The following is a 20,534-nucleotide window of genomic DNA, read 5'->3' as shown; positions in this document are numbered from 1 at the left end:
ACTCTGTAATAAGTTCCTGACGATCATTTTCCACGTTAGAACACCCTTGAATCATGATGCATCAAACAAATGCCTGCAGCTATTGATAAATAGCTCCGATAAGATACACGATAAGCGAGCCCCGCCGCAGCCACTGTTTCTTCCCTCACCCTCCACTCTCCTCCATCTTTCCATCCAACATTGGGGTTAGTCTCGGGTTAAGCTCGGAACACGATATTTCTACTCCATACCTGGAACTATCAACTTTGCAACTTTCTCGTATCAACGTTGTTCCTTCATACCACCATGGTTTCGCCTCCTAGCCTTACAAAGTCCAAGCAAGTCTCACAAGGACCTTTGGTACGTTTTGCTTGTTTTGCTTTCTTTCTGCCCGTCCATAACTTGCATCCTTACAGCGAAGGCAACGAACCACAAAAAAAGCAACAGAAAGTTTAATTGCGACCTCACCTATAAACACATGATCTGACCAGACATCAATAACAGGATCCTGCTGAAGCCAAATGGACTCGATTGGTCAAAACAACTTATACTGACCCGCTGGGCGTTGAGCGAACCTGGGAGTCTGCAGAGCGACAGGTAAGATTTACCCAGCCTCACTTTTCGGGTCCCACTACACCACACCTTGATCCCCTACCCTGACCGTGGATATCCAACCCACGGGCCATGTCCGAGTCCATAATAAGGCCTCCTCTCCAGTGTTCACGAGACCACACCTGAGCAACGGCCGCGTGATTGCGAGCTCAAAATTGCGACATCGGTGGATACCCCTCAGCATAAGCTTACCTTGCGGATCGGACCCGTATTGGGTGGATATGTTTGCCGTGTCTAGCCATAATCGGTTGCCTGCCAGCGAAATCGTTACTGTTTCTAGACGTATCACTCACCCGATTTCCCAAAATGGACCACGACATCGTCGCCAACCCTGGCTCGCTGCGTGACCTGAAATTCATCATAATCGTGACTGACGCGGCTTTACCAGACTCGTCCTGCTACGGCTGAGATCGACGGCGTGGGGATCGTTGCTATCTTGAACTTGTCGAGTGGGCCGGAATTGCTTCTTCAAAAGCAATATCGGCCTCCGATTGACAAAGTTGTTATCGAGGTTCCGGCTGGCCTTATCGATGCCGGTGAGACACCCGAGCAATGCGCCGTACGCGAACTCAAAGAGGAGACTGGCTATGTCGGTGTAGCGGAGCAGACGAGCCCGATTATGTACAACGGTGTGTTCCAAATTTTTATTATCTTGCTCCTTTTAGCTGTGCATGGTGCATTGACTCACATCCTATTTTGTCTTAGACCCGGGTTTCTGCAACACTAATCTCAACATGGTTCATGTGAGCGTGGATATGAGTCTTCCTGAGAACCAGAACCCGAAGCCAGAACTCGAGGAAAATGAATTTATTGAGTGTTTCTCCGTTCCCCTGCCTTCTTTGTTTGAGGAATCCAAGAAACTTGAACAACAGGGTTATGCGATCGATGCGCGGATCGGCACCCTGGCTGAGGGAATTGAATTGGCGAAGAAATGGAAGTTCTGATCACCGTTCAAAAACTAGACAGACATACACCAGGATATACGAGACTAGACCTCACTAGTCAATGGCTCTTATAGCAATACATAGGTTTTCACCGGCCGATTTTGTTTTACTTCGCACATATAGCCTAGTTCAATCAAGCTCGGAGATATAATGCAACATTCATATTTTGATACTTTAATGATGAATCTCTCTTCAAATCTTCCCTTCCTGCAATAAGCCTGAATAAATAGCCCAAGCAGCCAAAGTTTTCCCATCTCTCAAACCCTCCTTCCACAAATTCTCCAACGGAACAACCTTTAGCGTAATCTTCTCTCCATGATCACGCTCGCCAGTCAATTTTCCTTGCAACTCCTCAATATCCTTCCGAGGCATACGCTTTTGACACAAGAACAAGGGGATAAACTCATCACTTCCCCCAGGGGAAGGATAAACCGCCTTCTGGAGAATCCCATCTCCCTCATCTAGTTGAGGCATCGACTGTAATGCCAGCGCGGTCATATCAATCAACTCATTCTCGTGCACACGTAACCCTGTCTCCTCTTGGATCTCTTTCGCAGCACCACCAGCAAAAGTCCCGTGATCATCTAGCATTCCAGCTGGAATTTCTGCAAATGCCAGGGAACCCGCTGGGATACGGGGTTGGATGGTGAGTATAGCCCATTTCCCCTTTACTTGTGATGCAGGGATATCATCTGGTTGTAGGATGAGCTGGCAGAGAGTTAGAAAGTAGTCCGCAAACAATCTCAGAATTCATCTATTCCGCAAAAAGGAACTTCATCCTGGGCACGGTATAGAAGCATCGAATCAAGATAACTTACCAACATCCCCACACTCCCACCTCGTAAAAACACGCTCCCAGGCAAACTCTCACCCTGGCCATTAGACACATCAGCCTTCAACTTGACGAATCCCAGTCTATTGCCCCCAAACCGATCAACAGCCTGGATGTCAATCGTGCGTAGGATATACGGATCTCCATGGAACTCATGTCCGGGGTTCGCCTGCCTTGCCAACGAACGCTGAAGCGTCGAGATCCAGACCTTGAACGCCGGAAAGGCAAGTAGATCGTCCTCGGACAGCTCCGCCGTGCTGTTGACACGTGTATGGGAGTCCGGGAGCGTGAAAGTAGACATGGCTGCAGATCGTGAAATGCCAAGACCGACTGCTGTGCCAGCAACGGGTCTGAGGGCAAGTGTCAGTATGGAATACCGGTGTTTCAAATGCCGCGCGGTACCCAGCCGGGGGAGCATGGGTTCGATCTGTCCAGTGTTGTTTGTGATCGGAGGCGGTGAAGTGAAGAGAAATCGGGGAATTTCCGATTTGAAATGATTGCTGCGCCTCAATTGCCTTTTTCCATTTGGTTTGCGTTAGTTTGCGCAGTTGGGTGAGTTTGGATGCTCGGACTTCCGAGGTTGGATGACGTATTTCTAGGGAGCAGGGGGGATCCACTGGGTGCTCCGTACTCCGTACAGGTTGCATGATATGTGCATTGTATGTACTTCCAGTCTTTACAACTTTGAACTCTGCCTCCCTTCGGCATTAATTATTTTCCGCATTATGCACGTTATTTGAGCTGTTTTCTTCCTGCATATGTATACTGAATGGGATCTGTGGACATTGTGATACATCCCATTGTACCATGCGAGGCTTGGAGTACTGTTCGATGATTGGCTAGTGAGAGACTCCTTGATACATATTGGTCGCCTCCAAGAAGCATCTGGATTGATTGGTGGTTTGGTCCTCATTCTGTCACACCGGGAGACCACATTCTCTCGAGGACTATTGATTGAACAGTAGGCAGTGACGAGCCCAGACTATCTCAAAGGACCAGCCCCAATCTACATCCCGGTAAGCACACCACCTAACGCAGGTCACGTATTAGCTTCACATGTTGCTAAGTTAGCCATCCGAGCGTTAATCGAAACATCCACAACGTAGACTGGAAGACCCAATAGAATCTCTTCCTGCAGGAGACTAACCATGAAAGTATGTGCTAGCCCATGCATAAGCGCATCTAGAATGTAATAGAACACTGAGCTAATTCACCCGGGTGAAATTCACCATCACAAACTTCAATCTCGTCCATATGCCCCCTTTCGGCCCCGGTGCCTCATATTAATGTAACAGGTTCAATTCAGCCCCCAAAATCCATCGGTCCGAATGAACGTTCTAATCCATAACCTTGGAACCTGGAACTTGGGAATTCAGGGGTCGGGGAACAGGATGCATATCCCGGTTCTGATATGCTTTTCACCCGGGCGCAGCAGATCGGGTCCCCAGTCCTGTTACCCCGCTGTGGAATGTTCCTTTACCCCTGTTCTCCTTACATCATTTCCAGGTATTTCTTTGTAAAGGGGGCAGATCAAACTAGATAAGAAGCGGGTTCCCGGGTTGCCTGATAACTCAGACATGCGACCCAGTTTCTAGGTGCCAGGGTTCCAGGATGCTGGAAATCCATGTGGGACATGCACAGTACGCTTTGACAATCTGATATTCACTTTCCTGATATGTTTATGTATGCTTGCAGATCAGGATCTCAAGTATACTTTGGGCCTAAAGTATATGAGCATGTCGATTTGTATCAAGGGGCTCTAGCATAAAACTCAGAAGTGAACTATTGATATGGTTCCCTCTTCCATTGGAAAATCACAATAGCTATTGAAATTTGTTTGCATCTTGCGCTAAGGCTTAATCCCTGGGCCTGGGTCAGCGACGTGGCTTATTGCCTGGGTGGTTTGCCTAGAGAGCGCTAGCACAAACAACTGAATGAAAAAAAGGAAGCAAAAGCACTCGTACATACGTACAGCTCCTGCTGAGCAGAATTCTTTGTGCAAACTTGACGCCCCCGCTGCAAGCTAAGGCTGCACGTATCGCGTCCCGCGTGGGCTTTCACCCGGGGGTTATGACATGGGGGATACATTAGCTCTGCCGTGTCGAGCATGGCGTGTGGAGTATCTAGGGCTTGCTTAGAGATTGCAGGGGTCTTAAACGGTTGTTTGGATTCCAATGTTCGGCTAAATATTCGACAGTAATGTTTATCTAACAAACACAGAAGATCCTGATCATCCGAGCCGCTAAGCTCAGCTGAGATCTATATTTTTATCTTTGTCTTCATGATCACAAGAGCGCCTAGAAGGATGGCGTGTCGCCGGAGGCTGAAGTCATGTTGTGGAGTCGGTGCCTAGTTGCTTGAGTCAGATTCCGGTCAGACCCACTATGAGTACAACGTGAATACGATCCGCCAAAAGTATAGTGCCAATCTATGCCTTGAATGATCTGATTGCGATTCTCATGAAGCGGGCAGCTTCTCACTTGATCAAAAGTACCAACGACGTGTTCATGCATCGTAAAATGTCCGAAGTAAATTACCACCTGACGGGCATAGTATGCCGCCTAATGCCAGGCCATCAACGGATTTCATAATAATTAACGCACTATAACACAGATGCTGAGGGGCCAGGCAGAGCACCTAGCTAGTGGTGAGCCCAGGATGGTATGTGTACGCAGCTAATAACGACCCAAGGCTCCCATTTGGATGCAGAGCAGCCCGATAAAACGGGGAAAAGCCCGAAGCCCCGATTTGAACAGCATAGTGAGTGATCTGAGGGCAATCACGTCACCGGTGAATGCTTGAGGAGGACATGGAGGAGAATATGGCCAAAGATGGCCGATACCGGTTAGCATGCCCGTATCAGGTCGGATTCAGGCTCTGAAGACATGGTCAGTGCTGGAAATATCGGTGTGTAGAATGGAAGCGGTGACAGGATCCAAAGTCAACTGAATGCAAGGGCCCAGGGAAAAAAAGAAATCCAAAATTCAAAACCTCAAATGCCTCACAAAGGTTGCCATCAACCAAAGTTCGGAATATTGAATGGTTACCTTGAACCAGGTTGAGCATGTAGAGCGAAGGGGGTTATAGGTTATGATGGCTTCCAGCCACCCCCCAGGTTGAACTTGTCTCCAATTTCCAGTAATGGCATAGCGCTATTAATTTCTCTTCCCGCTATAGATGACGAGACATTCAGGCCAGCCATTATACTCGAGCAGTCAGCGAGTCCTTCATCTCATCCTCGTGGAGCGCGCTTAGAGCATCGTTTCCGAAATCCTGACATCATGTTTCAAGCCCATAGAATGACAAATAGTGGACCTGTAATTCGATACCCCACATTTCATCGCAAGAAAAAACGAATATGTAGGGGTCCCTGGGTGTTTAAGGGAGAAGAGAATTCGATGTCAAAGGTACCGTGCATATTACTACAGACGAATACTTACGTATAGGTTGCAAGGCAGCCACTAGCGGGTACTTGTCGAACTCCATCCCTCGACCCCACTGCACTTAGTTTTACCCAAGGCAAAAACATCAGCCAATCTAGGGACGCTTTGGTTGCCTTTGTAAAATCGACTACAAAAGCATCCTCCCATGCCCGGGTTTCCCACACGAACGTCACCTTTCTCTCCCTTTTACCCGCTTTACCTTTTCCTCAACACATGCATAAAACCCTCCGCGCCACCGCCCTTTGGGAGCTCCACCTCTGATGATCCCGATCTAGAATAACCAATGATCGGTCAGATCATGTGCAGAAACTGAATCAGACCATGGGTGAGAATCCATTATTTCTTCGCACGCGCTACAATTACGGTGTACAATCGGGCATCCGATTGGAACCCAAGGCTTGGAAAGCTATCTACAGCCAGACCCGCACCGCAAGGTAAAGCCCAATTCCCGAAGCTATGGGCGTGGGTCGCACTAAATCCTGCATTTCTAGAAAACATATTGGGCACTCTGAAGGCTTTATTTCCGCATCAATGGCGAACCGCATACCTGCATCGGTTAGCCCGCCATTATCCAGTGGCCGGTCGACTTCTATCATGGTCGATGATAGAACCCTCGACACGCATAGTAGCAACGGTGTGAGGAGAGTGAAATCACCTCGCGCTACTGCCACGCGTGCCGAGAAAATCCGGCGCAGAGCGAGTTATAGTGTTGCTAAGAATCGACTATCGGCAGACTCTGGTCAGATTCTCAATTCTCGTCGCCATGTGGCTGGGATGGTACCCCAGAGAGCGCTTGATGCAGGAGTGCCGGAGCGGCCAGATCACATGCATGCTTCGCGCCCAGACTTACACAGATTCTACTCAAGCCCGACGCTTATGACGAGTCCATCTGCAAATGGCATGAGTGGACGGGGCAGCATGCAGTTTCAAGATGTGTCGGGACAATCGTCAAATGATTTAGAAATGTCTGACCAGATGTCAGATCTTAAGGATATTTCGCCAACCCCAGGGGAGATAGATAGGCGAGGATATCAGGGAATGTTTAGGCAGCCGGAAACCAATCCTATCACTCAAGATCAATTGATCAATGAAGTCCGACACATCTATCACGGATTGGCGATGGTTGAAACTAAGTGTATCGACATCGACAAACAACAATCAGAGTCGAAAGCGGATTTATCGGAATCGCAGTGGCAAGCTTTGATGTCCGTGCATCGGTCCTTACTATATGAACATCACGATTTTTTCCTTGCCTCACAACACCCTACGGCTGGACCTGTGTTAAGGCGACTCGCTGAAAAGTATGCTATGCCGGCACGAATGTGGCGTTATGGAATTCACTCATTCCTCGAGCTCTTACGACATAAGCTCCCGAAATCATTGGATTATATGTTGAATTTCATCTACCTCGCCTATTCAATGATCACACTGCTATTGGAGAGTGTCTCAGCTTTCAGGGAAACATGGCTCGAGTGCTTGGGTGATTTAGCACGGTATCGGATGGCCATTGAAGAATCTGACATGAGAGACCGTGAAGTTTGGGCAGGAGTATCTCGTTACTGGTACAATCTAGATGCAGATCAAAACCCCAACGTGGGCCGAATTCAGCATCATCTTGCGGTATTGGCTCGACCCGACAGTCTTCAACAACTCTTCTACTATACCAAAGCTCTGGTTAGCGTGAACCCTTTCCCAAATGCCCGAGAGAGTATCGTTCTTCTCTTCAATCCCTATAGAGGGGAGGCAGCTACTCAGCACACGGTGATTAATGCTTTTATTGCGACACACGGGACTTTATTCTGTCAAGACTCAGCTGAGGAGTTCATCGCCTCGGCTAATGTTTTCTTATCGCTACTGCGAAGGGAACCCCGTTGGCTGGATCGACAAGGAATAAAAGGAGTTTATATAATGTCTTGCAACTTTGCCTCAATATTGCAATATGGCGAAGCTGAAGGAATGATGGCACTAGAATTTGCAGCCAAGCAAGACGAAACTTCAGCTGAGGCACATAAATTTGCACTGGAGTGGACTTCTAGCTCAGAATCGAGTTTAACATCAGAATCCGAATTTAACTCCATGTCGAATACAGGCTCGCGTCCAATGTCCTCGATAACCCCTCAAGGAAGCTGTCTTGCCTTCCATACTCTTACCGTCTTTCTTGATCAGATGGACGATCCTGGAATATACCCCAGTGTCCATGCTTCCTTAGCGTTTCTCTGGTGTTTATCCCTTCGACCTAGCGCCATGCAGCAACTCGAAACAATAATCCCATGGCTACCTATCACCCGATTCCTCAATTCACTACTTCAGCCCGAGACCAACTTCGCCAAGATCGAAGACGAAGCATTCCCCAACTTTGAAGATGGCACAACACAACAGCTCTCAGAAGACTTCCTCATTCGCGGTCAGCTTTGGAGTCAACTCTACTATCCAGAAAACTTTTTTCAAGATGCCCCTTCAGAAGACAACAGACCAAGTATCGAAGAACCAACGACAATCATACCAAGACGACACAGATGCCTCTGGTTAGGCGTACGCATAGCAACGGTTTGTATTCGTTTGAACAGTTCTACAATCATGGGCAGCTAATTTTCTCAACTAGTTTAATCGATGGATTTCATACAGCCGTGATCAAAAATTTATACCAACACAGCTCGCATATGATTATGCGCCCATTGCGGAGTCTTGCGGTCATCTCAACAGTAGGGCACTTCCAGGACCAGCTGACTACGACATGAACGGAGCTTGATCAGTACTTCAGAAACACGGCTTTGGATATAAACGATGGAGTCAACAGTTTGAGCAGTTTCGGCCTGTATCAACTTCGGGCTTGGATCGATTACGGCACATCGGGTGTTTTGCTTTTTTTGATATTTTCTTGTTTTGTTTTTTCTTTTAGCCACTCTGGATACTTTCTTTGCATACATGAGTCTCTGGAATGAAATAAGTCGACCTCGACTACGGCAGATTATGTTTCAGAAAAGCCGTGGACTGAGCCAACCCTGGATGGATGCCCTGACCTGGCTCTCCGAGGATCATCATTCACATGGAAGCCCATCATTACCTGGGGGCTCATTCCAAGCCATAAAGGTCTGGCTTCCTTTCCAGTGGACCACGGATTTTTCTGGCGCGCAAAGAGCTTCGACTTGAACCAGGAACCCATTTTAACGAGATATGACATATCGAATCGAGATGAACTTCAGCGAATCCTTTCACTTTTGGATGATTGCCATACCGGAGTTTATTGTTCAATACCCCTTTGGATTGCTTTTTGAGCCTTTGGAAACCTGTGGATTATGCTGGAAGCCTGGAAATAGAGCGGAGATGTTTGGGACTGAGATGTGGAAAGTGGATGTGCTAGCGCCCAGGTGGTGAATAGAAGTAGCATGATTGGTTCTCCGTTGAACAGAATGATCTGTATTCTAACCTGTATGACCAGAAAGCCTAGAGTTGAGTAATTGTGACATCTTGAGATTTTCGAACTTTGAAAGGCATATGTGTCTTAGCCTCTAGGACCGGAGCTGACGTCTGCAGATTCATTGCGTAAACAGACAAATATCGGAGTTAAATGCCATTGTTGGAAGATCAATGTAAATGGACGAATCAGAAGCTGCAGAAAATCCTTTGCTTTTCTGGGAAACGTGGGGACTCCATAGTTTATCTCGGAGCTTGCGCGTTGCCGAAAGGCCAAGCTGGCGATTACTGTATCAACACTTCAGTCTTGAACCTTCCCTCTCCACTCCTCCCGATGGGGATTTCCTGCAAGTTTTCCATGAGTTTAATTTGATTTCGCATTGCATGGGGTGATTGCCTTTTTATTCCTAGGCCACTCTCGAGTTCTCGCGATTCAATTCGCATCCCTCCCCAGCTCCCAGCTCCGCTCCGCAGTCTGTAATCGCCGCCATGGACGGATCTTGGGCTGACATTTGTCGCCAATGCGTCACGCTTGTGGTTGACGTGCCACCTGTCATTCTGCTGGCTGCTTTTTCTGCTACTGCCCTCGGCTTGTTTGTTCTGGTGAGATCGTGCCCCCGCCTGTTCCCGCAACGCGCCTTGATGCGCGCATTACCAATTGCTCCGCGCTGCTTGCCCCCAATTGAATTCGAACCACCAGACTAACACCAACCATTTATTTACAGTTCTATATCCTGTTATCTCTCATCGCCCCAATTCCCCGCGCTCCTCTACCAGAAGAAAAGAAGTATAGAACTCTGGCGAAAGATGGAACGATTACCAACCCCGAAGCTCTACCCTGCTGGGGCGACGCCCTGGCCCACAAAAAGCGAACCCAGTCCTCGGAGAAGAACCACATCGAACAAGCAGAGCTATTCATGTCGGTCGTAGTCCCCGCTTACAACGAAGAAGATCGACTCTCAGGCATGCTCGAAGAAGCAGTCAACTACCTAGAACACATGTACGGCACACTAGCCAGCGAGCAGGGAACAGAGGCCGTGGAAACCCGGTCCATGCGAAAGCGGAAGCCGAACGGAGCTTCAAACGGTCACGCCACAGGCTCGGCATCGGACCAAGGCTGGGAAATCATCATTGTCTCGGACGGCTCAACGGATCGTACCGAGGAGGTGGCGTTCCGCTTTGCGAAAGACCACCAGCTCTCTTTGCATCCGAAGGGCTCTGCTGGGCCGTGGACACCCCAGGCACAAGAGGGCGTACATATCCCGCCTGGTACGATCCGCGTGGTCAACTTGACACATAACCGCGGGAAGGGTGGTGCAGTCACACATGGTATGCGTCATGTTCGTGGAAAGTACGTTGTATTCGCCGATGCCGATGGGGCGAGCAAGTTTGGTGATCTCGGGAAGCTTGTAACGGCGTGTTCGGAGATCGAAGATGCCGATGGGCGCGGCGTGGCTGTTGGATCACGCGCGCATATGGTTGGAAGTGAGGCTGTGGTGCAGGTACGTTGAACTCAATCCTTTCGGCATCTCGACCACCTTTTTGGTGAGATGCCGAAATGCGGAAAATGATTTCATATTACTCAGAAGCCCCGTGCTAACATTGGTGGATACTAGCGGTCTAAGTTGCGCAACTTTCTTATGCACTCGTTCCACTTGATCCTGTGGCTTATGACGCCGCCCCGAACGGCTACTGTCAAGGATACGCAGTGTGGATTCAAGCTCTTCTCTCGCGCCGCACTGCCCTATATCGTGCCGTATATGCACTCCGAGGGCTGGATCTTCGATGTGGAGATGCTCATGTTAGCCGAGTTTGCTAACATCCCTGTTGCCGAGGTGCCAATTGGATGGAGAGAGGTCAAGGGAAGCAAACTGAATGTTCTGCGGGATAGTATCGGCATGGCCTGGGGCCTGGCGCTTCTACGAGCCGCCTGGTCCTTGGGCATCTATAAACAAAAGTGATTTGAGCCGGCAAATAACGATTACCTAGCCCAAATTGACACAAACACATCCCATAGTTCACTGGCTGATAATTTGGGCGTTGCGGTGTTTTTAAACATGGGGAGGCCCCAGGATGGAGATTATCCATCCCAACGGAACATAGCTATACCTGTGAACATGAAGGAATTTTAAACCCTTTCGAAGGATTCCAGAAACGAAGAATACCTCATAATCTTTCCATATAGGTCTTAGTGTCGGAGCCCGAATCTATAAAGTGGAACCACTATCGGTTTCCCGGTTTCCCACGTTCCGGGTTTTCAGCATCTCCTGACATGTCTAGTCAGCCCGGAAAACGTGTCATTCCGATCTTAAGTTCTCGGTCTCCATTGTATCCCGAATTGTCGTCATTGCGCGCCCTTGGGCCCTTCATCCGTGGCAAACTACAAAATTCAAGCAAGTTTCCCGGAAAGGAAGTACAGAGTCAGCCCGTGAATGGACCGGACTCAGGATCGTGGGTTCTGTATTATCCACGCCGATCTTCTCGACATTTTAGGGATGAACCCCTGGATCAGTATGACAACCAAAGGGACTGTGATTAATAATCCTCCGAATTATTTTCCATTTCTGCTATCCAGTCCAACTTGCATAAAACATTTCAAAACACCGTTTTTCTCGTGATTGCCGGTGATTGCCAGTGATTGACAATAGTCGGAGTATCTGTATGGATGGGTAGGTGAACGGATATACTTCCCATACACACAGTATGTGTATATGCCAAAGATCATCTGGGAAAGTAGAAATCTGAATCATCGTCCATACTGTTCATCCGAGGGTGTCGTTGTCCAGTGCAGGTGCCCTGTGGGGGCCAGGATGCCACTCCTAAACAAGATCGGTTCCCATATACAAAGACCCGCATGCCTAAATAATCCGTTGATCAGTAGGCTCCATGGTGTGGACCGATGAATGGGCCCCTATTACGATGGTGGACATGTCGATCGGGTACTTGCTCTTTGTAAATATCGCATGATATTTATAACCGGGAGATCCTCCCTTCTTTAACTTACCACCTGCATTTGAGTTTCAACTTTCATTTTTCCGCGAATCCACCATTGATCTTAGATTGAAATGCTTTTGAGTTGTTCAATATATTGAACCTATAAACTCGATCTGAACCAACATCGAAATTGGACACTAATATCCATCGGTATACATGACAACATCCATCAGTGTAGCAGACAACAACACTTCGTTCCACCCCAAAAGTCTCAACGACCTCAACACGAGCATATAATAAACATGACACCAAGTCAACCATGCAATCGACGAAACTTCATGCACCTCCCCCCAGAACTCCGGCTCAAAATCTACGAATACGCCCTCGCGGTCCCAAACACCTACATCAACAAACCGCTAATAGTAATTCACGACCGAGGCAGCGTCTTCACATCCCGAAGCCGCTATAGAGCTCTATCAATGTGTCCAATCTGGCAAGGCGAAGACGGCACAGCCAGGGCTCTACTATCCGTGAACCGCCAAATCCACGCGGAAGCAGAAAACTACCTCTACAAAACGCACACACTATTCTTCCGCAACTCCTTTGACTTGGACAGAATAGGTGCGTTCCTCAATACCCTCAGTCCCACAGCCCGAGCTAGCATCCGCAGCGTGGGCTTCGAGGTATTTTTCTTCGTGCACACCGATGACTGCGTACCGAAGCGTACATTGAAACAGTATGAGCATGCACGAGATGCTCTGCTGGAGAGACTACCCAACTGGAAGAATGTACTGTGTTATCTGGATCCGAGGTTCTATTACCCTGCTGCCTGTGTGGGTGGTCGTGAACTCGCGGCGAGGGGAGTACTTGATATGGCGAAGCGGTTTGGATCGCGTGAGTTGGGGCTGGATGTTACTTTTAATCCGTTGCCTGATTCTCAGCATCGGCTTGTTGAAGAGGCGAAGCAGGTTATTTGGAGGAGTAGTTCGCCCGAGAGACGCGTGGCTGGAAAGAGGGTGTTTGGAGGGAAAATGGCAGAGGGCAATGCGGGCAATTACGCGATTGCGTTGGTAGGATAAGGATTTCTGAAAGAGGTTGATTGGTTGATCATGTATTTGTTTCCTCTTGTACTGTACATTCTTTGGGCAATCCGGGTGTGGCGGATTGTGTGATGATGTGTGAGGGCTGCAGCGTGACGTCGGTGCTGACTGCATCGATCCTGTTGGTCTTGCTAAGCTGGCATTTGAAGAAGTGTGACACCTAATGATTTGATTGCATTTTGGGGTGAACTACAGCGATGCGGTGTTATCAGGAGTGTATATGCTGTATCTTGTCGTTGGGTTCTGTATTTACACGGGCTTGATTCATGAGGGCTGAGGAAAATGCAGTGTTTAGACTGGTTTAATTGATTATACTACGTAGGTGGTAGATTCCTACATACGACTCGAATGTTACATCCTCTACGTGTATATCATTGGTGCAAAGTCTCGAAGCATCGCATACAAAATTGTAACATCAAGTCTTGTTTGGGCTTCAGCATCCTGTATAACCAGCATTCTACATAGGACGGACTTGACAATGGTTAACTGTGAACATCAAGTGGTATTTGAAGCAAGCTAGCATTTTAAGCCTTGTATCACAGTCTTTAGCCCTAGATAGATATAATCGACCTCCCAGAGACAGTCCAAGCTTTCTCGGAGATAGACTTGAACTTTCCTTGTCCCTTGGAGAGCCCAGCTCGGAGTCGTATGCTTCACAAATATCATCCCAAGTTCCGCTTGTGGCAGGCAGGTCAGGATGCTCATGATTGGCTGGACTGGTCCGTATCTTTGACGGCGCCTGCGTTGTCCAGCTCCCAATAAACAGTTGGCGCGAATTAATTGTTCACCATTCGACGCTCTCTGTATTAACCCGTTTTCATCGTATGCGCGATTGACAGTCAGAGTAAGGGAAAAGAGATAAGGGAAAGGAGGACATGGTCATGACGTTTGCCCATTCAATCCATGGACAGAAGGGGCTTGTGAAGACAATACCAAGTCCCCAACTGAGATACCTGCACGTCATCGGCAAGACAAACAACCCTAGCTCGTAAGAGACAACTGTGAACAGCATATGCCCGTTCCCAAGGCCTATTTGTCTGGCAGTACTAGACCTATGCCCGTCTCAGATTTTATTTTATTTGAGGAGTTTAAATGCAGAGCTGCCCGCAGGAGTTGCTGTTCGGGGCATCAAGTCAGATGGGAAGTGGAGACGGGCCTCAGTGGTTGAGGAACATGGTTTCCAGAACTGCATTGAGGGGGAATGAGGTCTATTAAGCAGCTCCGAATGTACAATGATCAAGACACGTAACTTGGTTAGATTTTTGATTGATAAAATATGGTTACAGTCCCTAAACAGGGCGCTTCCGACTGTTGGCGGCAGATTCCACAAGCCTGGTATCTTCTTTGGCCTCGTATACAAGCTAGATGCTCGTATCCAGAGTCCAATGCATATTGGACGATATCCGCCACCGGGTATCCCAGTCTGGCCTTGCCCAAGGGAAGGCTACCAGCCTCATACTGCCAATTCATCTCTCCAAAGTATAAAAAACATGACGATTAAAAAGACGACAGAAAATGATCAGAAATCCGAAAGACTGCAAGTGCAGCCTTTAATCAATACTGTTCATAAAGGAGAAGAAATCCAGCAATTTGTTAATTTAGCTGCCGGGGACGAGGCCCTTCAGGCCAGCGCCAATGTCACCCTCGCGGGCAGCAATCTCGAAGTAACCGTAAATGATGCTAAGAAATCGCATGTTAGTTATGATCCAAATCAACGTAAGGTAGGTGTTAACTTACGTCACAGCCAGGAGGATACCAGTTCCGCTGCCAAGGGCACCGAGAAGGTCGGAGGCAACGGAAAGGGCACCAATGCAAGCACCACCGAAGGCGGCGGCAGTGGGGATCACACGCTTGAGTTCCTTGTACATGGACTGCTCACGGTGACCGGACATGACAAGACCCTGGTCCTTGAGCTGCTTAGCAACGTCACGAGGAGCGGAGCCAGAAACCTCAATCCAGGTCTTGGAGAAGAGGGCACAGGCAACCAGCATAAAGGTAATGTAGACAGCGGTGTGGATGGGGTCGAGGAGAGCCTCTGTGAAGTTCAGAGGGGGCGACATGTAGTAGGCAATACCCGAGGAAGCGTAGAGCTGGGCAGAGCCCTCACGGGGCTCCCAGACACCGAGAAGCTGAACGAGCAGGTTGTCCGAGAAGCGAGAGTACAGCATCTGACTGATCAGGAAGATGTTGGAACACAGAGCAGACTGGAGCATGATGGGCATGTTCGAGGTGTAGAAGAGGCGGACGGGGTAAGAGCCGCGCATGCCACGCTGGCGGGAGGACTTGACGGGAATCTCAACACGGAAGCCCTGCAGGTAGATGACAGCGGCGAAGACCAGGAGGGTGGCCAGCAGGTTCATCACGTTGGGCAGGTTCTGGCGGTAGAAAGCCTCGTACAGGGCGCGCTGCTTGTCGGGCCAGGTCAGGAGGAGGTGGAACAGGGCGATGATGGCACCTTCGAACTCAGGGCCACGGCCGGTGTTAATGGTAGTGGGGGAGAAGGCCTTCCAGACGATGGACTCGCAGATGTTGGTGGCAATGAAAAGGGAGATACCACTGCCGAGACCGTAGCCCTTCTGGAGGAGCTCGTCCAGCAGAATGACAACCAGACCAGCAACAACCAGCTGGACAATCAGGAGAACACAGATACCAGCACCGAGGTCACTGGGCTGGCCGTAAAGACCAGTCAGAACGTACACACAGGCCTGGCCGAAGGAAAGGATGATAGCGAAGAGCTTCTGGGCGGTCTGGTAAAGCTCGCGGTCGGTCTTGAGGTCAAGGTTGACGTCAATGAGGTGGGTACCAGCAAGGAGCTAGAAGAGCGGAGTTGGTTAGCTCGGTCGTCGCATCAAGTCAATCAATTTCTTCATCGCATACCTGGAAGACCATGCCGGAGGAGATGATGGGAGTGATTCCCAGCTCCATTAGAGTACCACGGTTACTGGCCAGCATCATACGCAGCCAGTACAGGGGGTCTGAGGTGTCGGAGGACACGATACCGTAAAGGGGCATCTGGCTCATGACCAAGAAGATCAGGAGGGTCAACTAGAGCCACATTGTCATTAGAATTGAGTTCGTTTCGTCGCAACCAAGAGCGATTGGGAGGCCACATACACCTGTCCACATCAACTTCTGGTTGAAGGGCACCTTGGTCTCAGGAGCTGCCACCTCCGGGAGGAGGGGCGTAAAGGGCTTGATCAAGTCAAGGAAGCGAACTGTTATCCATAATCAGTAACCGTGAGGCCATTGGAGATGATCCGAGGAGGTGGATGGCGATCGCGTGGGTATGGGGCAAACTCACGGCCGCTCATTGTGACTGTCTTCCTCCCAATCCGTCTAAAATGAAATAGAAGAAGCTGGGAATTTCAACCAGCAGAAGGAATGGAAAGGAAGTTGATTAAAAAGAAAAGGAAAAGGGGATGGGGAAAGGAGGGAAGGTCGGGGAGGGAGATGGGGGAAGAAGAGGAGGGAAGTCGTTCGCTGGCCACTTTTTCGCTTCGCGCTAATTAAGGCCACTTGGTCTCGCCGCAATCACCGCACCAAACACTATCAGAGCTATGACTCGACACCAACGGATCCGAATAGCTGACAGATTGCCAATTTAATATGGTCTAGTATGTTCTACATGTTCTAATTGTTTATTTGTTCATTTCCCTCTCTACGATGAGAGAATCCGTGTGGTATGTGTCCACCCCGGTGTTGAGGGCCCGGAGCTTATCCCCACACTATACCGCATCGGTGCAGGGTCTGTCCAGCATCCTCTACCTTAACACCAGTGGTTCTTCCTTATCTGAACCATGGATCCAGCTGCTACGTATACGATCACCGAGTCAAGATCATATTATGTGATAGCCTTGAATATATCATCTCTTTCTATAATTGGTATCTCAACATCATAGATTGGACAAAAAAACAAAATACGCCCCGCTGCTCTATATAGACGCCAGGTCCTGAGAGTGTCGAGAGCTGCCCAAGTATACTCATGAACTTCCGTATGAAATGTTCTTTCGTTTCAAATTTAGGGTCCAACAAGACCAAGGCAATCATCGATCACCACCTCCAACTCGCCAACTCGAGTCTTGAGACCGCGGTTTTCATCTTTCAGCACACCCATCACGCTCCAGGCTTCATGGGAAGGGATTCCAAAACAGATATCGCATTGGTTCTGATTGGAGTTACCTACGAACGAGCTTCCCAGGCGCGTGGAGGCGAAGCCCTTCAGAACTCGATCATATGCGGATGAAGCCTTTGGTGTGGGCGTATTCGTAGCTGCAACGAGATTCTTTTGGATGGTTGGCATCGGTGTCGGTGTAGACAAGGCAACCTGAGATATATTGGGTGACGGTGCGGTGAGTGTGGATGTTGGTGACTCAACTCCCTCCCGATGAGAGAAGACACTGTCCGCGACGCTCTCATCTCCAGACTCGAAGCCGGAGTCGCTAGCAAAGGTCCCATGGCTGGTACGTTTGCCACCGCGGTGGGGAGTCTGTAGTACCAGCGACGGGATGTCCTCATCGGGAGCAATCGCGCGCACAGTATGGCTGCGGGTACGGTTCTCCTCTTGTTGTCGCAGATGCCTCTCCTGCTCGAGCTCTTCAGCCATGGCCTGCATGGCTTTCTCTTGGCTTGACACTTTAGCGGCCATGCCATCCAGCTGAACTTTTAGATGATCCACCCGCGCCCGAGTCTCTTCCAATTCCTCCTGTTTCTCGCTCCTGTCTACCATGGCTTGATGCATAACAAATGTTCTTTGTTTATATGCATCCTGCATGCGTTGCAGTACATCTGTGGCCTGTGCACGGAGGGAATCGAGGGCTTCATCGTCGCTGGCATCGGAATTAGGCAAGGAAAGGGCTGCGGCAATATCGAGATTGAGGAACTCGTCATCTGCTGGCTCTGGGGGGTTGGGCTTTTGCTCTTCCTGTCGACGGAGCCCAAAGAAGTTGAATCGACCCGTCGCTGGGGCTGAACCCTTTCGAGTATGTGTCATAGCCGTCAGACGCGGGGACCCCATAGCAGGCCTGTCCATCTCGCCTTCAGGACGCATTTTAATTCCCAAATCGACCGGTTCTGACTTGCCTTGGAACCAATCTGACAGAACACGGGCTCTTGCTTCGAACTTCTTTTTGGGGAATGTACCAGTCCACAAGGGGGTTGTCCGACTTGTCTCTTCGTTGGATGAATCGAAGTCCTCTTCGAAAATAGGGGGACGAGCAATATATTCTGTGTTTGCCCGACGATGTGACGGCAAGCTGTGAAACCGGTTCTTGGGAGGAATCACAGGGATTGCGGGTGAGGAGGCAACGATCTCGTGCCCCTGTGAGGCATCGGAATGTAGGGCAGCCGTGGGGAGGGAGAGATCGGAGGACATGATGACGAGGGGATCAAGGCCGGCGAGATTCGAATCAGGGTCGACAGGGTCGAATCAGGGTGTGTGGCGCGGCTGGTGTGTGACCTCCTAGGGGTGGGGATTAATGCAGATGTGTTGTTTAGGTTGTTTTTTAGCGGAGGACGGGGAAATGGGGAATTCACGAAACAAAGACTAGACGAAAATAATTTGGGTCTGGACTATAGAGAAGCACAGATGTTTCACAGCATAAGATTTGATCAGAAAAAGTACCAAGCGAGATTTGTTTTGGCTTTGAAACCAAATAATTGAGAGGCTGGGAACTATGAAATAGCGGTGGCTGAAAGCTTTCCACCCGAGGATCTAGCGGATCCACAGCAATCTTCCTCTATTATTCTGGACTTGAGCTGAATGTCTGATCCACAGTGACGGAATGCAATAAAGAGAAAAGAAGACGCAAAACTCTTCTGTACATACGTTTCTCAACTTGATACGGCAGAAACCTTATTCCTGCACATTTCCGTCGCTCCCCACGTTCCCCCATTTCCCGGTCTCCGATCCTTGCAAATCTGCGACATGGCAGCCGGTCTTAAGCAGCTCTCTAATGCTCTCGCCACCGTCGATCAGCTTTCGAATTCATCCTCGTCAATCGATGGCGTACCCTCCGATCTTGAAACATCGATCCGCTGTGCTGGAGCGCAGCTCACGCAGGCCGCTGGCGTGCTACTTGGTTTATCGCAAGACATCATCGCCCAGGCGATTGTAATTTTCACACGGTTCTGGCTGGGAGCAGATGGAGGAAGCTTACGAATCTACTCGGCCAAGGTACGCAAGCTGCAAACCACCACTCGGTCTGGCATTGTTCCTTTAACGCTGATTTCTTCTCAAATTAGGATGTTTCAGCAGCTTCACTCTACCTGACAGCCAAGCTATCTTTTCTTCCGACCTCCCCGCGCTCCGTTCTAAACGTATATACCCTCCTTCTCTCGCAAGATGCCTCACCACTGTGGTTTGTGAACCCGCGTGGGGCACCCGCACAGCCTCCTGCTCCAGAGACCTACGTCCTCTCGGAGGGTGGATACCAGTCCGCCAGGCTGACACTTTTACGCATCGAGTCGATCATCCTACGAGCTCTTGGTTTCGATACACATGTCGCTCTGCCCCACGCTATCGCCCTCACCTATCTGCAAACATTGGGTGCGACAAGACCTGCCGTCGCTCACCGCGTCGTGGAGCACCTCAACGCCGCCCTCCTGTCTCCCCAACTACTTTATGTAACACACCAACCGAATGCGCTCGCAGTTGCAGCGATCTATCTCGCAGCTCGTGAGGAGGGATTTAAGCTGGTAGATGCTAATTGGTGGGAGGTTTTCGACGTTGATCGTGAAGAGCTCGGGTTTCTAGTTGTGGCCATGAGAAGCTTAGAAAGTTTCGTGCGGAAAGAAACAGAGAAGTGGAAGAACAGGAAGATTCCTCTGGTGGTGGATGATCTGGAGTCAGAGATCGAGCGGCGGCGAATGATGGATGAAGGCGAGTGAACTGGAAGGAAGCACAGAGTCGTACAATTTTCGGGACAAATGAGTTCCAAAAAGATCTTGCTTATACTTTCGATCAAGGTGACTAGACTTCCATATACATCCCCGATGAGGCTCTTCATAGAAAGAGGCCCATCAAGTCTGGCTCAGCGAAGCCAGACACCTTCAAGACATCTGACATCTTTGATATGGTCACCTGAGTGAACAGTCAGAACATAGGACACTGAAATGAGGGTGATTATCAGTTGCCTAGATACAAATCAGGTGAAAACAGGGAGAGATCTTATTTGAGATTGGGATTATGTGATAGCGATGAGCTCACGCGGGGCCGATCATGTGCTCCACCGCTTATCAGAGTTGTCGTTCCCCACCTCATAAACTCCCCCTCTACAAC

General features: G+C 49.4%; 8 protein-coding genes across 8 annotated transcripts; 5 read left to right on the top strand and 3 right to left on the bottom strand.

Annotated features, from left to right (window-relative positions):
• Positions 1-285: 285 nt before the first annotated feature.
• Positions 286-1,535, top strand: N7484_003553 (MutT/nudix family protein; the record flags this gene model as incomplete). The annotated part of the gene is made up of 4 exons (XM_057113973.1): positions 286-339; positions 484-576; positions 980-1,220; positions 1,297-1,535. The coding sequence occupies 4 exons, from the start codon at positions 286-288 to the stop codon at positions 1,533-1,535; spliced, it is 627 nt and encodes a 208-aa protein (XP_056974113.1).
• Positions 1,536-1,727: 192 nt separating this feature from the next.
• N7484_003552 (putative NUDIX family hydrolase) lies at positions 1,728-2,785 on the bottom strand (the record flags this gene model as incomplete). Its single annotated transcript, XM_057113972.1, has 2 exons — positions 1,728-2,243; positions 2,354-2,785. The coding sequence occupies 2 exons, from the start codon at positions 2,783-2,785 to the stop codon at positions 1,728-1,730; spliced, it is 948 nt and encodes a 315-aa protein (XP_056974112.1).
• A 3,346-nt stretch (positions 2,786-6,131) lies between these two features.
• Positions 6,132-8,559, top strand: N7484_003551 (uncharacterized protein; the record flags this gene model as incomplete). Its single annotated transcript, XM_057113971.1, has 3 exons — positions 6,132-6,244; positions 6,302-8,357; positions 8,413-8,559. 3 exons carry the CDS (start codon positions 6,132-6,134, stop codon positions 8,557-8,559), a joined length of 2,316 nt encoding a protein of 771 aa, XP_056974111.1.
• Positions 8,560-9,713: 1,154 nt separating this feature from the next.
• Positions 9,714-11,185, top strand: N7484_003550 (dolichyl-phosphate beta-glucosyltransferase; the record flags this gene model as incomplete). Its single annotated transcript, XM_057113970.1, has 3 exons — positions 9,714-9,827; positions 9,950-10,726; positions 10,841-11,185. 3 exons carry the CDS (start codon positions 9,714-9,716, stop codon positions 11,183-11,185), a joined length of 1,236 nt encoding a protein of 411 aa, XP_056974110.1.
• A 1,275-nt stretch (positions 11,186-12,460) lies between these two features.
• Positions 12,461-13,237, top strand: N7484_003549 (uncharacterized protein; the record flags this gene model as incomplete). Its single annotated transcript, XM_057113969.1, has 1 exon — positions 12,461-13,237. The coding sequence occupies one exon, from the start codon at positions 12,461-12,463 to the stop codon at positions 13,235-13,237; it is 777 nt and encodes a 258-aa protein (XP_056974109.1).
• A 1,619-nt stretch (positions 13,238-14,856) lies between these two features.
• N7484_003548 (translocon subunit SEC61) lies at positions 14,857-16,569 on the bottom strand (the record flags this gene model as incomplete). The annotated part of the gene is made up of 5 exons (XM_057113968.1): positions 14,857-14,938; positions 14,996-16,071; positions 16,136-16,303; positions 16,373-16,473; positions 16,560-16,569. 5 exons carry the CDS (start codon positions 16,567-16,569, stop codon positions 14,857-14,859), a joined length of 1,437 nt encoding a protein of 478 aa, XP_056974108.1.
• Positions 16,570-17,276: 707 nt separating this feature from the next.
• On the bottom strand, positions 17,277-18,629 carry N7484_003547 (uncharacterized protein; the record flags this gene model as incomplete). Its single annotated transcript, XM_057113967.1, has 1 exon — positions 17,277-18,629. One exon carries the CDS (start codon positions 18,627-18,629, stop codon positions 17,277-17,279), a length of 1,353 nt encoding a protein of 450 aa, XP_056974107.1.
• A 552-nt stretch (positions 18,630-19,181) lies between these two features.
• N7484_003546 (putative cyclin) lies at positions 19,182-20,143 on the top strand (the record flags this gene model as incomplete). Its single annotated transcript, XM_057113966.1, has 2 exons — positions 19,182-19,430; positions 19,499-20,143. The coding sequence occupies 2 exons, from the start codon at positions 19,182-19,184 to the stop codon at positions 20,141-20,143; spliced, it is 894 nt and encodes a 297-aa protein (XP_056974106.1).
• Positions 20,144-20,534: the final 391 nt, after the last annotated feature.

The sequence above is a fragment of the Penicillium longicatenatum genome, assembly GCF_028827895.1.
Source record: "Penicillium longicatenatum strain IBT 33135 chromosome Unknown contig_2_segment0_segment0, whole genome shotgun sequence".
Classification (NCBI taxonomy): Eukaryota; Fungi; Ascomycota; class Eurotiomycetes; order Eurotiales; family Aspergillaceae; genus Penicillium; species Penicillium longicatenatum.
This window is presented reverse-complemented; position numbering and strand designations above follow the sequence as displayed.